This window comes from Falco rusticolus, chromosome 11, assembly GCF_015220075.1.
Source record: "Falco rusticolus isolate bFalRus1 chromosome 11, bFalRus1.pri, whole genome shotgun sequence".
Taxonomy (NCBI): Eukaryota; Metazoa; Chordata; class Aves; order Falconiformes; family Falconidae; genus Falco; species Falco rusticolus.
In genome coordinates, this window is record NC_051197.1 from 26,227,999 (window position 1) to 26,241,409 (window position 13,411).

The 13,411-nt window shown below is 46.0% G+C and overlaps 1 protein-coding gene across 13 annotated transcripts in view; it reads right to left on the minus strand.

The window, feature by feature from the left end:
* PACS2 (phosphofurin acidic cluster sorting protein 2) overlaps nt 1-13,411 on the minus strand; it is an 83,449-nt gene that overhangs the window by 24,123 nt on the left and 45,915 nt on the right. For 6 of the 13 annotated variants that reach the window (XM_037403724.1, XM_037403727.1, XM_037403720.1 and 3 more), the window contains 9 exons: nt 11,906-11,996; nt 11,108-11,185; nt 10,247-10,368; nt 9,337-9,472; nt 8,503-8,607; nt 6,922-7,028; nt 6,056-6,210; nt 2,549-2,659; nt 376-484 (listed from right to left, as the gene is read on the minus strand). In XM_037403724.1, the coding sequence (XP_037259621.1) occupies nt 376-484; nt 2,549-2,659; nt 6,056-6,210; nt 6,922-7,028; nt 8,503-8,607; nt 9,337-9,472; nt 10,247-10,368; nt 11,108-11,185; nt 11,906-11,996 (1,014 nt within the window). The remainder of the gene's footprint in view (nt 1-375; nt 485-2,548; nt 2,660-6,055; nt 6,211-6,921; nt 7,029-8,502; nt 8,608-9,336; nt 9,473-10,246; nt 10,369-11,107; nt 11,186-11,905; nt 11,997-13,411) is intronic. The other 7 variants (XM_037403733.1, XM_037403723.1, XM_037403729.1 and 4 more) reach the window with 3 other exon arrangements.

Genomic DNA, 13,411 nt, shown 5'->3' on the forward strand with positions numbered 1-13,411 from the left:
TGAAAGATATTTTTGGGAAGAATACCACAATCTGGTCTTACACACCTAAGGGGTCTCTGTGGCAAGGGAGAGGTCTCTGGTAAGAGATCTCTGGAATCTAAGCAGCTATCGTCTGTCCATCCCCCATCCTGCCTAGTCCCCACTTCCCCAGACCTCTCATACCTTCAAAGAAATAGTGCACTTAAAAGTAACCGCACTGCTGTAGATTCAGTGTTACCTACGTGGGACACATCACTGGGCACAGGCTACCGTAAGGCTCCCAAGGTGGTTGCAGCTTGGAGTGATTTTAAGGCTGCTGGCACACAAGATGAGAAAAGCACTTTCCTTTCAACCTGATGTTTGCTCTGGAAAGTCAATATTACATTAGTGACATACCTTTTCTGCTTGTACGTCAGCATCGCTTCAGCAATGGGCAACTGGTGTGCACAGTTTGCCCCTGCTATATACTGTGTTATCCGGGAGACAACATCAGGCGTTTCTGGAACTGCAGTAGAACAAAGAGAGAAAACAATGTAAGTGACTTCTCAAACCATCACCAGCACTGTCCTCCATTTGCTCAGCCAAGCAGCTGATGGTACCCAGCCAGCTCCATCTGAACTGCACCTTCCAAAGGAAGCTCTGAGCACGGTTCAGCTGCCTGACCAAAAGCAAACATCCTGCAAGAGCACCAAGGTAAAAACATTAGGAAGGCACGCTAGATACACAGACATCTGTACGCAGCGTTAACGAATATAAAATAACCATAATACAGTCAGTAAATTGCTTTTCTTTGAAAATGTGTACCTGTCCAGAGTCAGCTTCAGACGTTTTTGTACCTTGACTGTACATATCTGCTGATGAAAGTGCCTAGCCACCTCTCCCAGGGTCTTGGCGAGCTGCTCTGCTCTCACTGGCATTTGGGTTATCTGATGTGCTAAAAAACTCATGGCTGTGCTGAGTTAACGGAAAAGACAGAGCCACGCAAGGGTTGGGAGAACGCAACGATCACGTGTGTAGTGCCAAGTATGCTTCAGATCTGTGAGACTGTGTTTGATTCAAGTTGACAGGAAGACATTTCCTAAATGCCTTCCATTTTTCTTTGGTTTCAAGCAAAGAGCCTCAACTGTGACATCAAGGGACCACAAGTGACCTTCACCAGGCTCTTCCATACCTTAACAGCATTTTAACCGAGACTCTTTGAATCAGAACAGTGAACTGTGAAGAGCTATGATTCTTTGCCAGATCTTCTTATGCCATCATGGGTTTTCTGTGCAGTTCTCACTGCAGATGAAAATGGAGAATTCTACAAGATCTGGACTGCACAAAAATGAGGCTGCATTTATTTGCCTGCATGCTATAAGAAAACAAGGGCTGCAGCGTACAGCCAACTAAAGAACAGATACGGCTCTTGAGCTGGATTTCGATAGTTAATGAAGTATTCCCAACCCAGCCACAAAAAAATCAGGTCTGTATTGACATTTGTCTGCATTTTCAAGAGCAGGAAAGAATTAAAAGAAACCAGTTTCAGACACCTGTTCTTCCACGGTCTTAGAATCAAGGAAAAACGTAGGCTGGGTGGCACACTAGGAGATCTCCAGTGCAGCCTCCTGCTCCCAGTAGGGCTAACTTCACCTTCAGAACAGGCTGCCCAGGGTCTTGTCCAGCCAAGTCCTCACCTGCTGGAAAAGGCTCTGAAAAATCACCTGTGAAGAGGTGTCTCTCTCCTCCTCTCATGGCTAGAGGGCTTCCACGAGCATCCTGGCAGACCTCAGGCACTCTGCAATTCCAACAGGAGAACCACACTGCAACCTCCCCATGCACACAGTGCTCTGAAACCACCAAAACTTCTCCCTTCTAGTGAAATTTCTGTACGAGATACGCTGCCATGAAAGAATCCCTTCTTGGTCAAGTCTCAAGCTTCCACGTAGCCCTAAACGTCAAATGCAAATCCTCCTTTCTCCTGTTTCTTTCCGTTCTTGAAGGAACGGATGGAAAAGTGGTAAGCATTAATATTTTAAGCAAATTAGTACTTTAACACACGGTAAGGCTTTATCCTGACCTAGAACAGGCTCAGATCAGAGTAGGAACTTGTTGATCTGACCTAGGGCAGCTCCCATTTGTTACAACACTGGTGAAGAACAAAACTCTTTTTAAATAAGAAAGATCCTGCCAGCAGACTTGAGAAACGTCAAGGTCATTCTCACGCGTAACTGACAGAAGTTCATTTCCAGTTTTCCACATCTTTGAGGCTGGACAGATTCTGAAGGGCCAAAGAAAGCAATATACTGAACTTGGTAGCGAGACCTCCACATCAAAGAACAGAGCTGAGAGCTAGGTAAAAACAGCGTGACTCTGAGGCAGCTAGCACCTCTGGGAGCCAACAACTGTTTGCAAACCACCATGTGGAGGACATACAAAGGTCAGCATCTGAAAAGGGAATGCGGTGGAGCAAGGAGAAAAGAGGAAAAAAAAACATTTGTCTGCTTCCTCTTGTATTTACTTGACCTTTGCTAAAATTACTCATTCAAGCCTTTCATCCCACACAGGCCAGACAGACACATGGTCTTACCAGTGGTCTGTGCTTCAAGTTTGTTGAACAGATCTCTCCAGGCTAGATCTTGGAAGAAGTTGTTATATCTATAATCTACAGACCCCAGATACTTGGCCACTGGATGAGAGCCTAAGAAAGAAAGGAAAACATGAGAGTAGTTCTTCCCAGCACTGAACACAAGTGTGTTTATCGGTGAGAAATTAAATTCCAAAATCAAAACTACACTAGACATCCCACAAATTTCTTCAATTAAACCCAAGTAATTTAGTCCATCTTACCTCTACAAGAGCACGCAAAAAGACTTCCCAGCAGAGAGACTACTTCAACACCACTGCTATCTTTCAGTGATACCTCCCCCTTTCCCCAGCCAACTTAAATTTTAAAAAGCCAAAGAAAACAGGACTGGGAAACTGCTGAGGAAAGAAATTATTTGGAAGACACAGAGGCCCTATGGCTCCCCACTTCAGCCTCTCAGTTTTGCAAACTGCGTCCCCAGCAGCCTTTCCTGCCCACAGGCTGCAGCGCGCACACCACGGCCAGGTCACCTCTGCCAAGAGGAGTCGGGCCCCCTCCTCCAAACACCAGTCACACACCACAGCTGCTTCGCAATAGTAAGAAGAGGCAAATGTCCCCAGCCAGGGAAAACAACCCAGGCAGGCTTGTTTAACCGGTGGAGAAGGGCTACAACAAGTTCAATAAATAGGCTGTAACTAAAGACAGAAGGCAGAGTCCAAGGATTACCGTCCCCACTGAATGTTGGCATATGCGTCAGGTCCCTGCTTGCTCTAGCTATGCCTTATGGCTGCTCTGTGAGCATGGACAGACCTCTTTGCAGAAAGTTTGTGTCTCCTGCCTCCAGCTTGCAGCCCTGGATGGAGACTTGACTTCATACTTAGACTGAACAGAAGAGCATTTAAGTGACAAACTCTGCCCTGGGAGGTGGCAAAAATTTGCTACCTTCATTTTAGGCCACATGTGTCCCCAACCAGACAATCTGCTCTTGCAACTACCTCTCCAGTTTTTCTACACAGGAGAAAAGGTGTGGCAGGATTGCACTTTCCAGCCACCATATTTCAGCCATACTCTGCAGGAGTCCTGTAACATTTACCGTCAGCCATGAAGTAGTCCCAGAGTTCCTCCTAATCATCTTCTTTTCATCCTTCCTGCATACCAAATTCTCACATCAAGCCACACTTCCAGAGATTGCATCAGCTGGTAACTGGTAATGTGACAATTCCTTCCAAAAAGACCTCAGTTGCTTAACTATACTCACTATCCTCCAGTAAAGCTCATGGTGGAAAACCTCCCAGTGTCTTTTCTCAGTCCTCCAAACCAGTGCTGGTTTCCAGATTTCCAGGAAAGGTTCAAGCAGAAGGTCTCTCTGAGCTCCCCTCATCACCATTAGAGACTGGAGCCTAAGTTCCTCCTGGACCCTCCTGATCATGGCTACTTTCAAACCCATCATTTCTTTTGCAGTGGAGTTTTCAACAGTGCACGCGGAACAGCTCTGCACCGTGCACTGGAGAAGCTTTCCCACATTCTGGGCAAACATATCACACACGGTATACGTAGTTGGAAACAAGTGCTAAATACGAGCACTCCCAAGAAGCTCTATCCATGGGAGCTAAATAAAATGCTAAAAAACCCCAAACAGCCAAAATAACCCCCAACCTTATTTTCTATGTTATTTACCCCTTTTCGGTTGTTTAATACACTGGTTTGGCCATCAGAGGAGTCTTTCAGCCATAGAATTAGAGGCACGAAGCAGGACCGAACCTCCCAGTACAGGTGCTTACAGACACTAAGCATTCCTCATTGTTAACAGACCACTGTAGGCTGACTCTTCTGTCACTGCAGCGTGCAGTTGTGGACTAACAAGGTAAAGCACTTTTGAAAAAACTCCACCATTCCCATTTCAAAGGTGCTGCTAACAGCAGAAAGTCTTTTTCCTTTAAGACGTTTACGGCATGGTCACTATTTTGTCTTGGGTGCTTTTTCAATTGTCAGAAAAGAGAGATTGCTCCTTGGTCACTTTAATGAACTGCCAGAAAGCTGGCCAGAAATAAGCACTTGATCTGATCAGGAAATACTGCAGCCTTCTATGGGAAAGGCCCTGTTAGAGAAGTTTCTATATTTAAAGTACATTTGAAAAGCATTCACAGTTCTGAACCAGGTCCATTATCAAAGTGCTTTGTTCTTTCTTTTTATTTTTAATTACAAAAGAAAGTTTTAAGATTGAAAAAACAACCCAAACCACACTAGCTCAATCTTGTGTTGCACTTTCAAAGAGAGAATATTTTCAGACAATTAAAGACTGCAGGACAGAAAACTCTTCTGAGGCTGAGAGACAATCAGCATGTGAGGACCAAAGTCCTCAGTCACACAGGCTCTCATTCAAAGCGCATTTAACCCTGCAGAAATATTTCTTTTTGTTTTTACCCCCTAAAGGGCGCTCTCTCCTCTTCCTGCCAACCACTTTGGAAACAAAATGCCTCCCCCTTACAGAAGGATCCAGCTCTCTTCCTCTGCCTTTTTCATTTGACTTCTGCAAATCGCACCGCTGAATTGACAGCCTAACCCCCTACTGTTCATGGTGCCAGGCAGCAGCTTCTGACCGCTACAGCAACTGCCATCAGCTGGTCCCAAAACCTAGAAGACCAGAAAAATACAGAGAAAAAGTGTTTTTCAAATTTTTGGTTGCCTACACCACTTAAGTGCCCTGTTCACACAATCCAAGCCTCCAAACTAGACCAGCTTCTGGCATCACACCCTTGGAACACCAACGTTGCCCAGATGCCCCTGCCCACAAGCATCAGTGACCAGCTGGCTTCCCAAGGCCTCACTGCTACGACATTCCTCACATTTCTGACTACGAGATCCCTAACATTATTATCAGTTGTCTCTACTCAACACAAGTGATCCAAGCTGGATAACTTTCCAGCCAGGCAGGCTTGTTGAGCTGCTGGAAGGGCAGAAAAAGTGCTGGAAAACTGAGGGAAAAACCCAAGAACAGCACAGAGGAAAGGTCAAAAGATACACGTAATTTGAATAATTTGGACTCTCAGCAGTTTCAGAGCCTTTAAAAATTTTTTTTCAACCCTCCCTCCTCCATAAACATTTTTTGTATCAGCCTCAGGGAGGCCAGAACAGTCACTGCTTTGGGAAACACAGTGCCCAATGAATTCAAGATTTCAGCCAGAGAAAAGGCTTCTAGAACATTATTCTATGTATTCAATGTACCATGATAAAAGGATACATAAGAGCCGCCCCATGTGGGGAGGAAGTACTCAACCTCTTCCTTCAAATGAAAGGTTTACAAGCAGACTCTGGCATCAGGAACGTAAAGATGAAATTCACTCACGCAAGAGCAGTAACACAAGCATTACACAACACTCTAACAGCATGACATTTGCCTCATTTAACAGCCATATACCTAGCCGAAGCTTTCAGGAAGGCTGCTCCTGAGGGAACACATCACATTTAATCCATTCATCTTTCTATGAAGAAAAATAGTTCCTTATTTACCTAGAGGGATGATCAAAAATCTCATGTAGCCGAGCCAGTCTGGGGTTTTGTGAGACAGCTGCTCTACAAAGAGCCTCAATACAGCGCTGAGGTAATTCTGGGCTCCAGCCACTGCGATTTTAATTGGGTTTGGAGGCTGTGAATTGCAGTTACAGCTAAACAGAAAAAGAGGAAACATTTCGTAACTGTGCTTCCAACCAGGTATTTCAGAATGTTAAGAAAACCCACTTGGATAACAACAACCACAGCAGAAGAGAGCTTGTTCAACACATGAGGCAACATCACAATAATTAGCAGCAGCTTGAAACATTATTAATAGAATGCAACATTGTTCAGTACTTTCTAAATTGGTCTCCTTGGTCCTTGTTTCACACATTTTGATAATCTAAAGGGCTAGAATCAACTCTCTGGATTAGGATGTACCTATTGCAACTAACTGCTGTGTCAGAGAACATACTCGGGTACACACGGCCCTCAGCAGGTATCTAGGGAATGCCCTGAGGAATTAATCGGGGTGGGGGGTGGTGTACACACCAAAAACTTGCCTATTAGCTTCGTATGTTTTACTGGTTATTAGATCTGACTTATGAGGTAGCCTCCAAAGCACAATCTTTTAAAATCACTCGTGTCGATAAAAGGAGACTTGTACCACAACACACGGCAGAACAGCAACAACTCTGCAGGGCTGTCGAGTGCTGAAGAGCCACACAACTCTGACTTCAGGAGAGTACATTGGGGAGAAGTATTGGAAGCGAGAAGTATTTCTCAGCTATTGGATGGAAAACTCCCTGGGCACTGGGGCACAGGAGTTTAGAGGCTTTTAGAGCTGAGACTCAACAAACAACACAAGCAAGGCGAGAACTTACTATCTCTGTATCCTGGAGACAATAGTGCTGAAAGCTGCCTGAATATCAGCTGAGGAGCATGTGCAGACCACTGGCAAGGTATGCTTTTGCAAGACATCTGATAGGTACTGAGGAGAGAATAGAACATTTTATAGTCCTTTTTTTGGTACAGTTTGTCATAAGAAGAAAATCTTCCTCCCCCAGCCTCCTAGGTATTCTCACACCCAAGCATAGGCACTCTCCCCATATGCAATTTGTAAGTGATACTGCTAATTCTCAAATATCTCATCCTTGTGCATCAGCCAAAGGAAAGCTCTTCCCCTAGAAAAATGGAAATGTTGCACCTTTGCAACACACACCAACACTATATCCAAAACATGCTGACAACTCTAGAACAGTAGGGGGTTTATGGCCGCAGAAAGCAGGGCAGCAGCAGGCCACTCACCTAGCAGACAACACTGGGTGTAAGAACAAATGCTGTCTACTTGCCAGCTTCTGGAACTGCAATTGCATTTCTCTCTGATTTCAGGACTTAAAACGCAGTGTTCTACCAACCCTCAAGCTCTGAAAAAGGGAAGGGTGCTACCAACACACATGTTCCTCATAAGAGACTGTTTCCCCTCCATGCAGCTAACAAGAAATGAGTGAACAGAACACCCCAGGTACAGGTGGACACTTTCAAATTCTGCACCGCTAATCTATACATCCCAGCCAACGCTTCATGTCCTCCGATACTGCAGGCACAAGCTGCTAAAACTACTGGAAGATGACCTACAATGCTTTCTGTCCATCTCTAGAAGGCATTTTTTTCATCTTCAAGTAAAGAGAAAGCAGAACCAGCTGGTATTTTTGCGCTCTCAGATATCAAGACCCTAGTTCTTCCAGAAGCAGAAAGCCAAACCAGACAATGTAGCTCCATGAGCCTGGCACAAGTTCTACAGGCAACAGTCACCCAGTACAAATTTATTGGTCCTCTTCCACACGTACTTTGCTGCTTTCTCAGACCAAGGTTCCAAAGTGAACAACATTTTTTCCAAGCCATAACAAACCACCCCATGTTGCCAGCATAAGAAAGCACTGCTCAGGGTTCTTCTTAACACAGCCCTCACTCAGAACAGATGGGGTGACATACCTGCAGTCAGGAATCACAAGTGTGTCTGCAAGACAACAGAACTGACCTGAAATATGTTCTCCTGTGTTCACCACCTGTGCCTAGAAATCTCAGCCTAAACCACAGGTCAGTCCTCCCTACTTCCTTTGTCCCAGTCTACCACAGTTGAGAAGTAGGCTCTTCAATGCAAGGGTCTAGCTATTCCCAGCGTGCTAAACAGAAGGAATGGCATTTTGTAGAAGAGAAAAAAACCTCTCTGGAAAGACACAGGCGGCAAAGCTTTACAAGGTCCACAGCATCTCCTCTGGTCAAACGAAATCCAATCTGTAGGCACCGAACACTCAGTATGCTGCCAGCCCCCACGCACCACCACTGCTCTTCCAACCAAGCAGCAGAACCTACTTGGTTAGTGGTAGAGCTCAAGGCCTGTCCATTCCTGAGGAGGAACAGTGAAGGAGAACTGTGCTTCAGGTAACGTCTCCTGCCTTTACCTGGCCTTGCCAGTCAGAAGTATTGACAAGAATAATGTTTTCTGGCAGCTGGTCATCGGAAACCAGGATGTGATTTAGTTGGTCATACACTGTTTTCCTGGGGATCTGGAAATAAAGACACAGAGAAGAGAACAGTAGCAGATGTCAGCTCAAATTGTCACGCCACCAGCTCCAGGTCTCACAATTCATGAGAGCTGGCTGTGCATGGCTGGCCAGTGCTTGGTCACCCCATCAGCAAAGGCACACCAGCAAGCCACGCCGGCTGCTGGGACTGACACTTGTCAGCTTCTTTGATACTGCAGTATTCTGCCGGCTCCTCTATTAAGCTAGCTTGGTTTTGCTGGCCATTACTCCTTCTGCCATGCACTTTCACTTACATCACTTCATACCAACTAAGAGTTGCCCAAGGAATTTTGGGTTCATAGAAGCCAGGCACAATCTCCTTCAAGGAAGGAATTAAGTGAGCCCAGCAGCTAACAAAAGCACGGTACATACACTCTGCGCAAGTCAGTGCCCTTTTGCAATCCCTACTAATTTGCCTTATTTCACACAAGTAATTCCTCAACACATTTCTATTCATTTCTCTCATCAAAACAATCCATTCCAGTGTTTTCAGTTCATGGTGGGCTGACAAAGCAAAAGCTGCCAAAACCCAGCAGACTGGATGGAAGATACAGTATCAGCCAAGACAAAGTCCCTCCCTCCTGAAGCCCCAGGGCCCAGCTCCTTTCCAGCAGGGACAGCACTTGGACCAGAAGGAAAGAGACTGCAGGAGACAGTTGGAGAAAAGGAAAAAACTATGAGTGGCAGCAGAGACAGCAAGCTTTTTCACACCTGTAAGTGGTGTCGGGTGTCTGGAGAGCGTTCATTGTCCAGACTGTTCGCTCTCTCGTTCTGTGGTCTCACTGGCTGCCTCTCCTTCAGAGATGTGCTCCTTCCCCGACGTCCCGTCTGCTTCCCTTCAGACCTGCTAGAGAAATGTGCTTGCATTCCAGAGCTGCCTCATACCCGAGTGAGATACATCCCTCAAATCCCAGATCACCAAGTCTGGCAAACTCAACAATGTGAGTGGATGCACTGAGGAATCACGCACGTAGATCTGAGCTAGCTTGAGACCTGCTAATTCTGCTTCTGATAGCGCAAAGCACGTGACTCGGCTACACAGCATGTTCCCAGCACTCCCAGGCAGACTTCCACAACCCATGCTAAGACCCACACCACCACCCTGCTGTGGCTACACCAGCATAATAGGATCCAGCCGTACGCACTGCAGTCACACACCCAAAAGCAGCACAGGAATACCTGTTCAAAAAGAACACCTACTTTCTTGCAAATGACCAGAGAAACTCTGTGGTGGGGTTGCTGAAGCCCACGTTCACTACTCTATCTGGGAAGGTTTAACAGGACATGTTAGTCTTGACAACCACCTTTAAGGCTAAAATCTGCATCAGATGTTGACATAGCAACAGTATCTTTGAGCAAGCAGCTCCAGAGTTTTATAAAAACCTCCTTGGACACGGAATGGGTACAGCACAAGAGACAAGAGCAACCTCAGAGCAATGCTGCCCTTCAGGGTTCTGAGCATTCATCTATCAAATGCTCAAGACCCATCTCTTAAGTGCCTGAAAGCAACAATGGTGTCCTTGCAGTCAATGGCTTAAGGCCACCCAGAACAAATGCTAACAAGCTGTCCAGACTTCCCAAGAAGCCCTGCAGCAGGCGCAATGCTGTGTCACCGCCGTACCTGGTGGACGGGATAATGAGGGACTCTGTCTTAGTGATCTTCCCGCTGGGTGGGAGCTTCTCAACAAACACATCTGGTGTGGGAAGTTCAGCTTCCTGGACCTCAGCTTGCTGGTTAGATTCCTGTAAAAACACAAAGAACTGAGTGATCAGGAACAAACCCTTGCCTCTGTCTCACTACCACAAGAGCTGGCAGGAGGCACCCCAGCTTAGCTCTGGCTGGGGCACATTCAACCTGCCTCTTCAACATGCTACCCCCTGCCAGAAGGCAGAAGCCAATACTGGCTATCTGGGGCTCCCTCCCAAGGGAGCTGGAGGTAGGAAAGGTGCTCAGATACACTGTTTGGAACCGGTACTCTCCCAGCTCGAAGTCAGGGACATGCCACCTCCATGCAATGCAGATTAATTCAGCTTACCCAAATGAACTAGTGGAGAGAGAAAGTCATGGGAGAAATGTTACAAACAGCACGGCCCCAGTAGAGCAAGCAACCCAGGACCAGCTTGATTTCTGCCAATTCAACTTGAAGTAATACTTCCGTCTGATAAGATGGAGAATACCTTCCAGGATTGTACACGTGCTCAGCAGCATACTTCGGGCCAGCCTTCCCCAAACCAAGAGAAAGGCTGTTTAACCAGAAGGCCATGTAAAGCATTTTGGTTTCGAAAGGCTGAAAGACAACAACCTCCAACAACTAAGGTCAGGAGGAGAGCTCCGCATCATCTTCACTGCATCTAATGTTATCTACATAAGTTGTGTTGCACGTGCAACTATATGGACGGACAGACACACGCCACAGAATGCAGTTCAAAGTTGACACCCAAACTGTCAGGAGAAATATTAACAAGTGTGCTTTCAACTTACATAAGAGACAGTGTCAGAAATACTGTCGCCTGCATGTTTGGTTCCAAGACTCTTTGTCTTTTCAGGCACTTCTACCTGCTTGAGAGGAAAAAAGTCATTAGCAGCTGTGGCACCAGCACAGTTTTCAGCCACACTCTGGATGAAGCTGTTGGAAAGACACACTTCTCCATTCAAACATTGCACAGCTCTGCAGGATGGCCAGGAGCGCTTCCTGCCCACACCAGGACCCAGGGCATTAGTGTGGGATGAAACAAAGCAGTAGGTGATGCACAACACACAGTAGAGACAAGGAAGCGCCCTGGAATCGGACTGGTATCCTATGCGCCTAATATGCCCATCCATGAGGGGATGGAAAAAGGGGTGAGCTGCTCCTCAGTGTTCACTCCCAGCCACCATGGAAAGTATCCCAACAACAGTAAGCTTCTTCCCAAACAGTGTCAAGGAACCCTAAAATTCCCAGGCAACATCTCCCACCCTGGCAGTCATTTCAAGTATACGGGAAACTGGAGCTAGTCGTACCATTAGCAAGTATTCAATATATAACTGAAAGATGTTCCCTTAATATGCTTTTCCCTTTTGCTTTAGAAAAACCCAAAACACCACCAGTGCCCCGCCATCCCCAAAAAACCTCCACACAACACCACAACAAACATGTTTTCATAGCAGAAAATTTGTATCTCTGCATTCAATTCTTTGGAGGAGATCAGAAAGGGTGCTTTAATTTAGATATACAAATAGAGACGGTGCAGGTCTGCTATATTGCCTGCAGATAGATGACCTTCTAGAAACATGACTTACAGGGCTTGATGGCTCTCTCTGGCTCCTGATGCTGTGGATGCTACCAATTTCCGTCTGAGAGCTGGAGTGTGACAGTCCTTCAAAATAAGGTCTGAATAAGGAAAGCAAAACCGGTTTCTTACTATCAAAAACACTAACAGAGGAAGTCCACCACATTCACACCAAAGCAACATGACTGTTCCCAGGGCGCCTTACTGCTCCCCAATGGTGCCAGTAAAATTTATAGGCCACTTTTGAAAGGAGTGGGGAGGTGTCCAAGACAGCAAGAAAAGCCAAAAATTCCAAGGACCTCTGTGTAGCCCTGACGCTGACTGACTGACCGACCTCTAATCTAATGGATCCAACATGTCACTTGTCACGCAGCAGACCATATTTATAAAGTTCTTACTAGGAATGCTTGCATGCTCTCACACTACACACCAAACAGAGACTCTTGTTTCCATAAAATCCAGGGTTGGCACGTGGCTGCAGCATTTTCCCACAGCAGAACAGAATGCACATTCAACCCACACAAGCAGTTGTGTACTCACCACCCCAAGCACCAGGTGTAAAGTTTCACACTGCAATTCTTGTTTCAGCTTTGCAAATGCTGACTGAACTACATGCCATTCCAGACAGGGTCTAGCTCTTGACTGAAATACAGCAAGCAGAGTTACTGCCCTCCACGGATACTCTGCCTCTGTGGGTAAAGTGACTCTTGGTGTTAATATGCATTTTATTTCCAGCTTGCATCTGGATTTGGCTGCCAGCCCTAGGATCCAATTACACATCTGCTCAACAAGATAAGGTAGCGCATAATATCAGATTGCGCTTCCACATAAAAAGGCAGCTCATCACATTACGCTACAAGGCTCAATTACAATTTAAGGAACTGATTTATTTTTTGTTGTTGTTGCAGGAAAAACCTGCAAGATACAAACACGAGAACTGGACGCAGCAAACCACAAAGTGTCTCCCCAGGACCAGACACTTACTCCAGCAATAGGTTCTTACTCCAGCAATGACATATCCCAGAACAGTTAGCTTGCCGGCTCCAGGGAACAGGGCATGAGCTCTCTGTGCATACAGTACCACATTTTGGCTTGCTTCATTCAAAGCAGCTGCTCACCACAACACATCTACTTTCAAATCCCTTCAAGGTAAGGGCTACCAACTAGCAATATACTGGGTCAAGCTCCAAATGCCTTTATAAGCCACCAGCCCCATCACTTACCACTGCTGTTGCAGTTCATCCTTGACATCTGCTGGCTCACTGATAGGGAACAAGTCACTCCAGACTCAGAATCTATTCTTGGTCCAACTAGGTTATTCCACATTAATTAGGGTATTATGACACCTGGTAATTAGCTGGCATTTAGCAGATCCTGTACTGACCAACTGCAGTAGCAGGCTTTGCTTGTTTCAGAGCCATCACAACACTGAAGGCCTGAGCATGCAATTACACGCCAGCAGCTCAAACAGTCTCATGTTTTCAGTCTTTATTTGGCAGGGACACGACACAGCTCT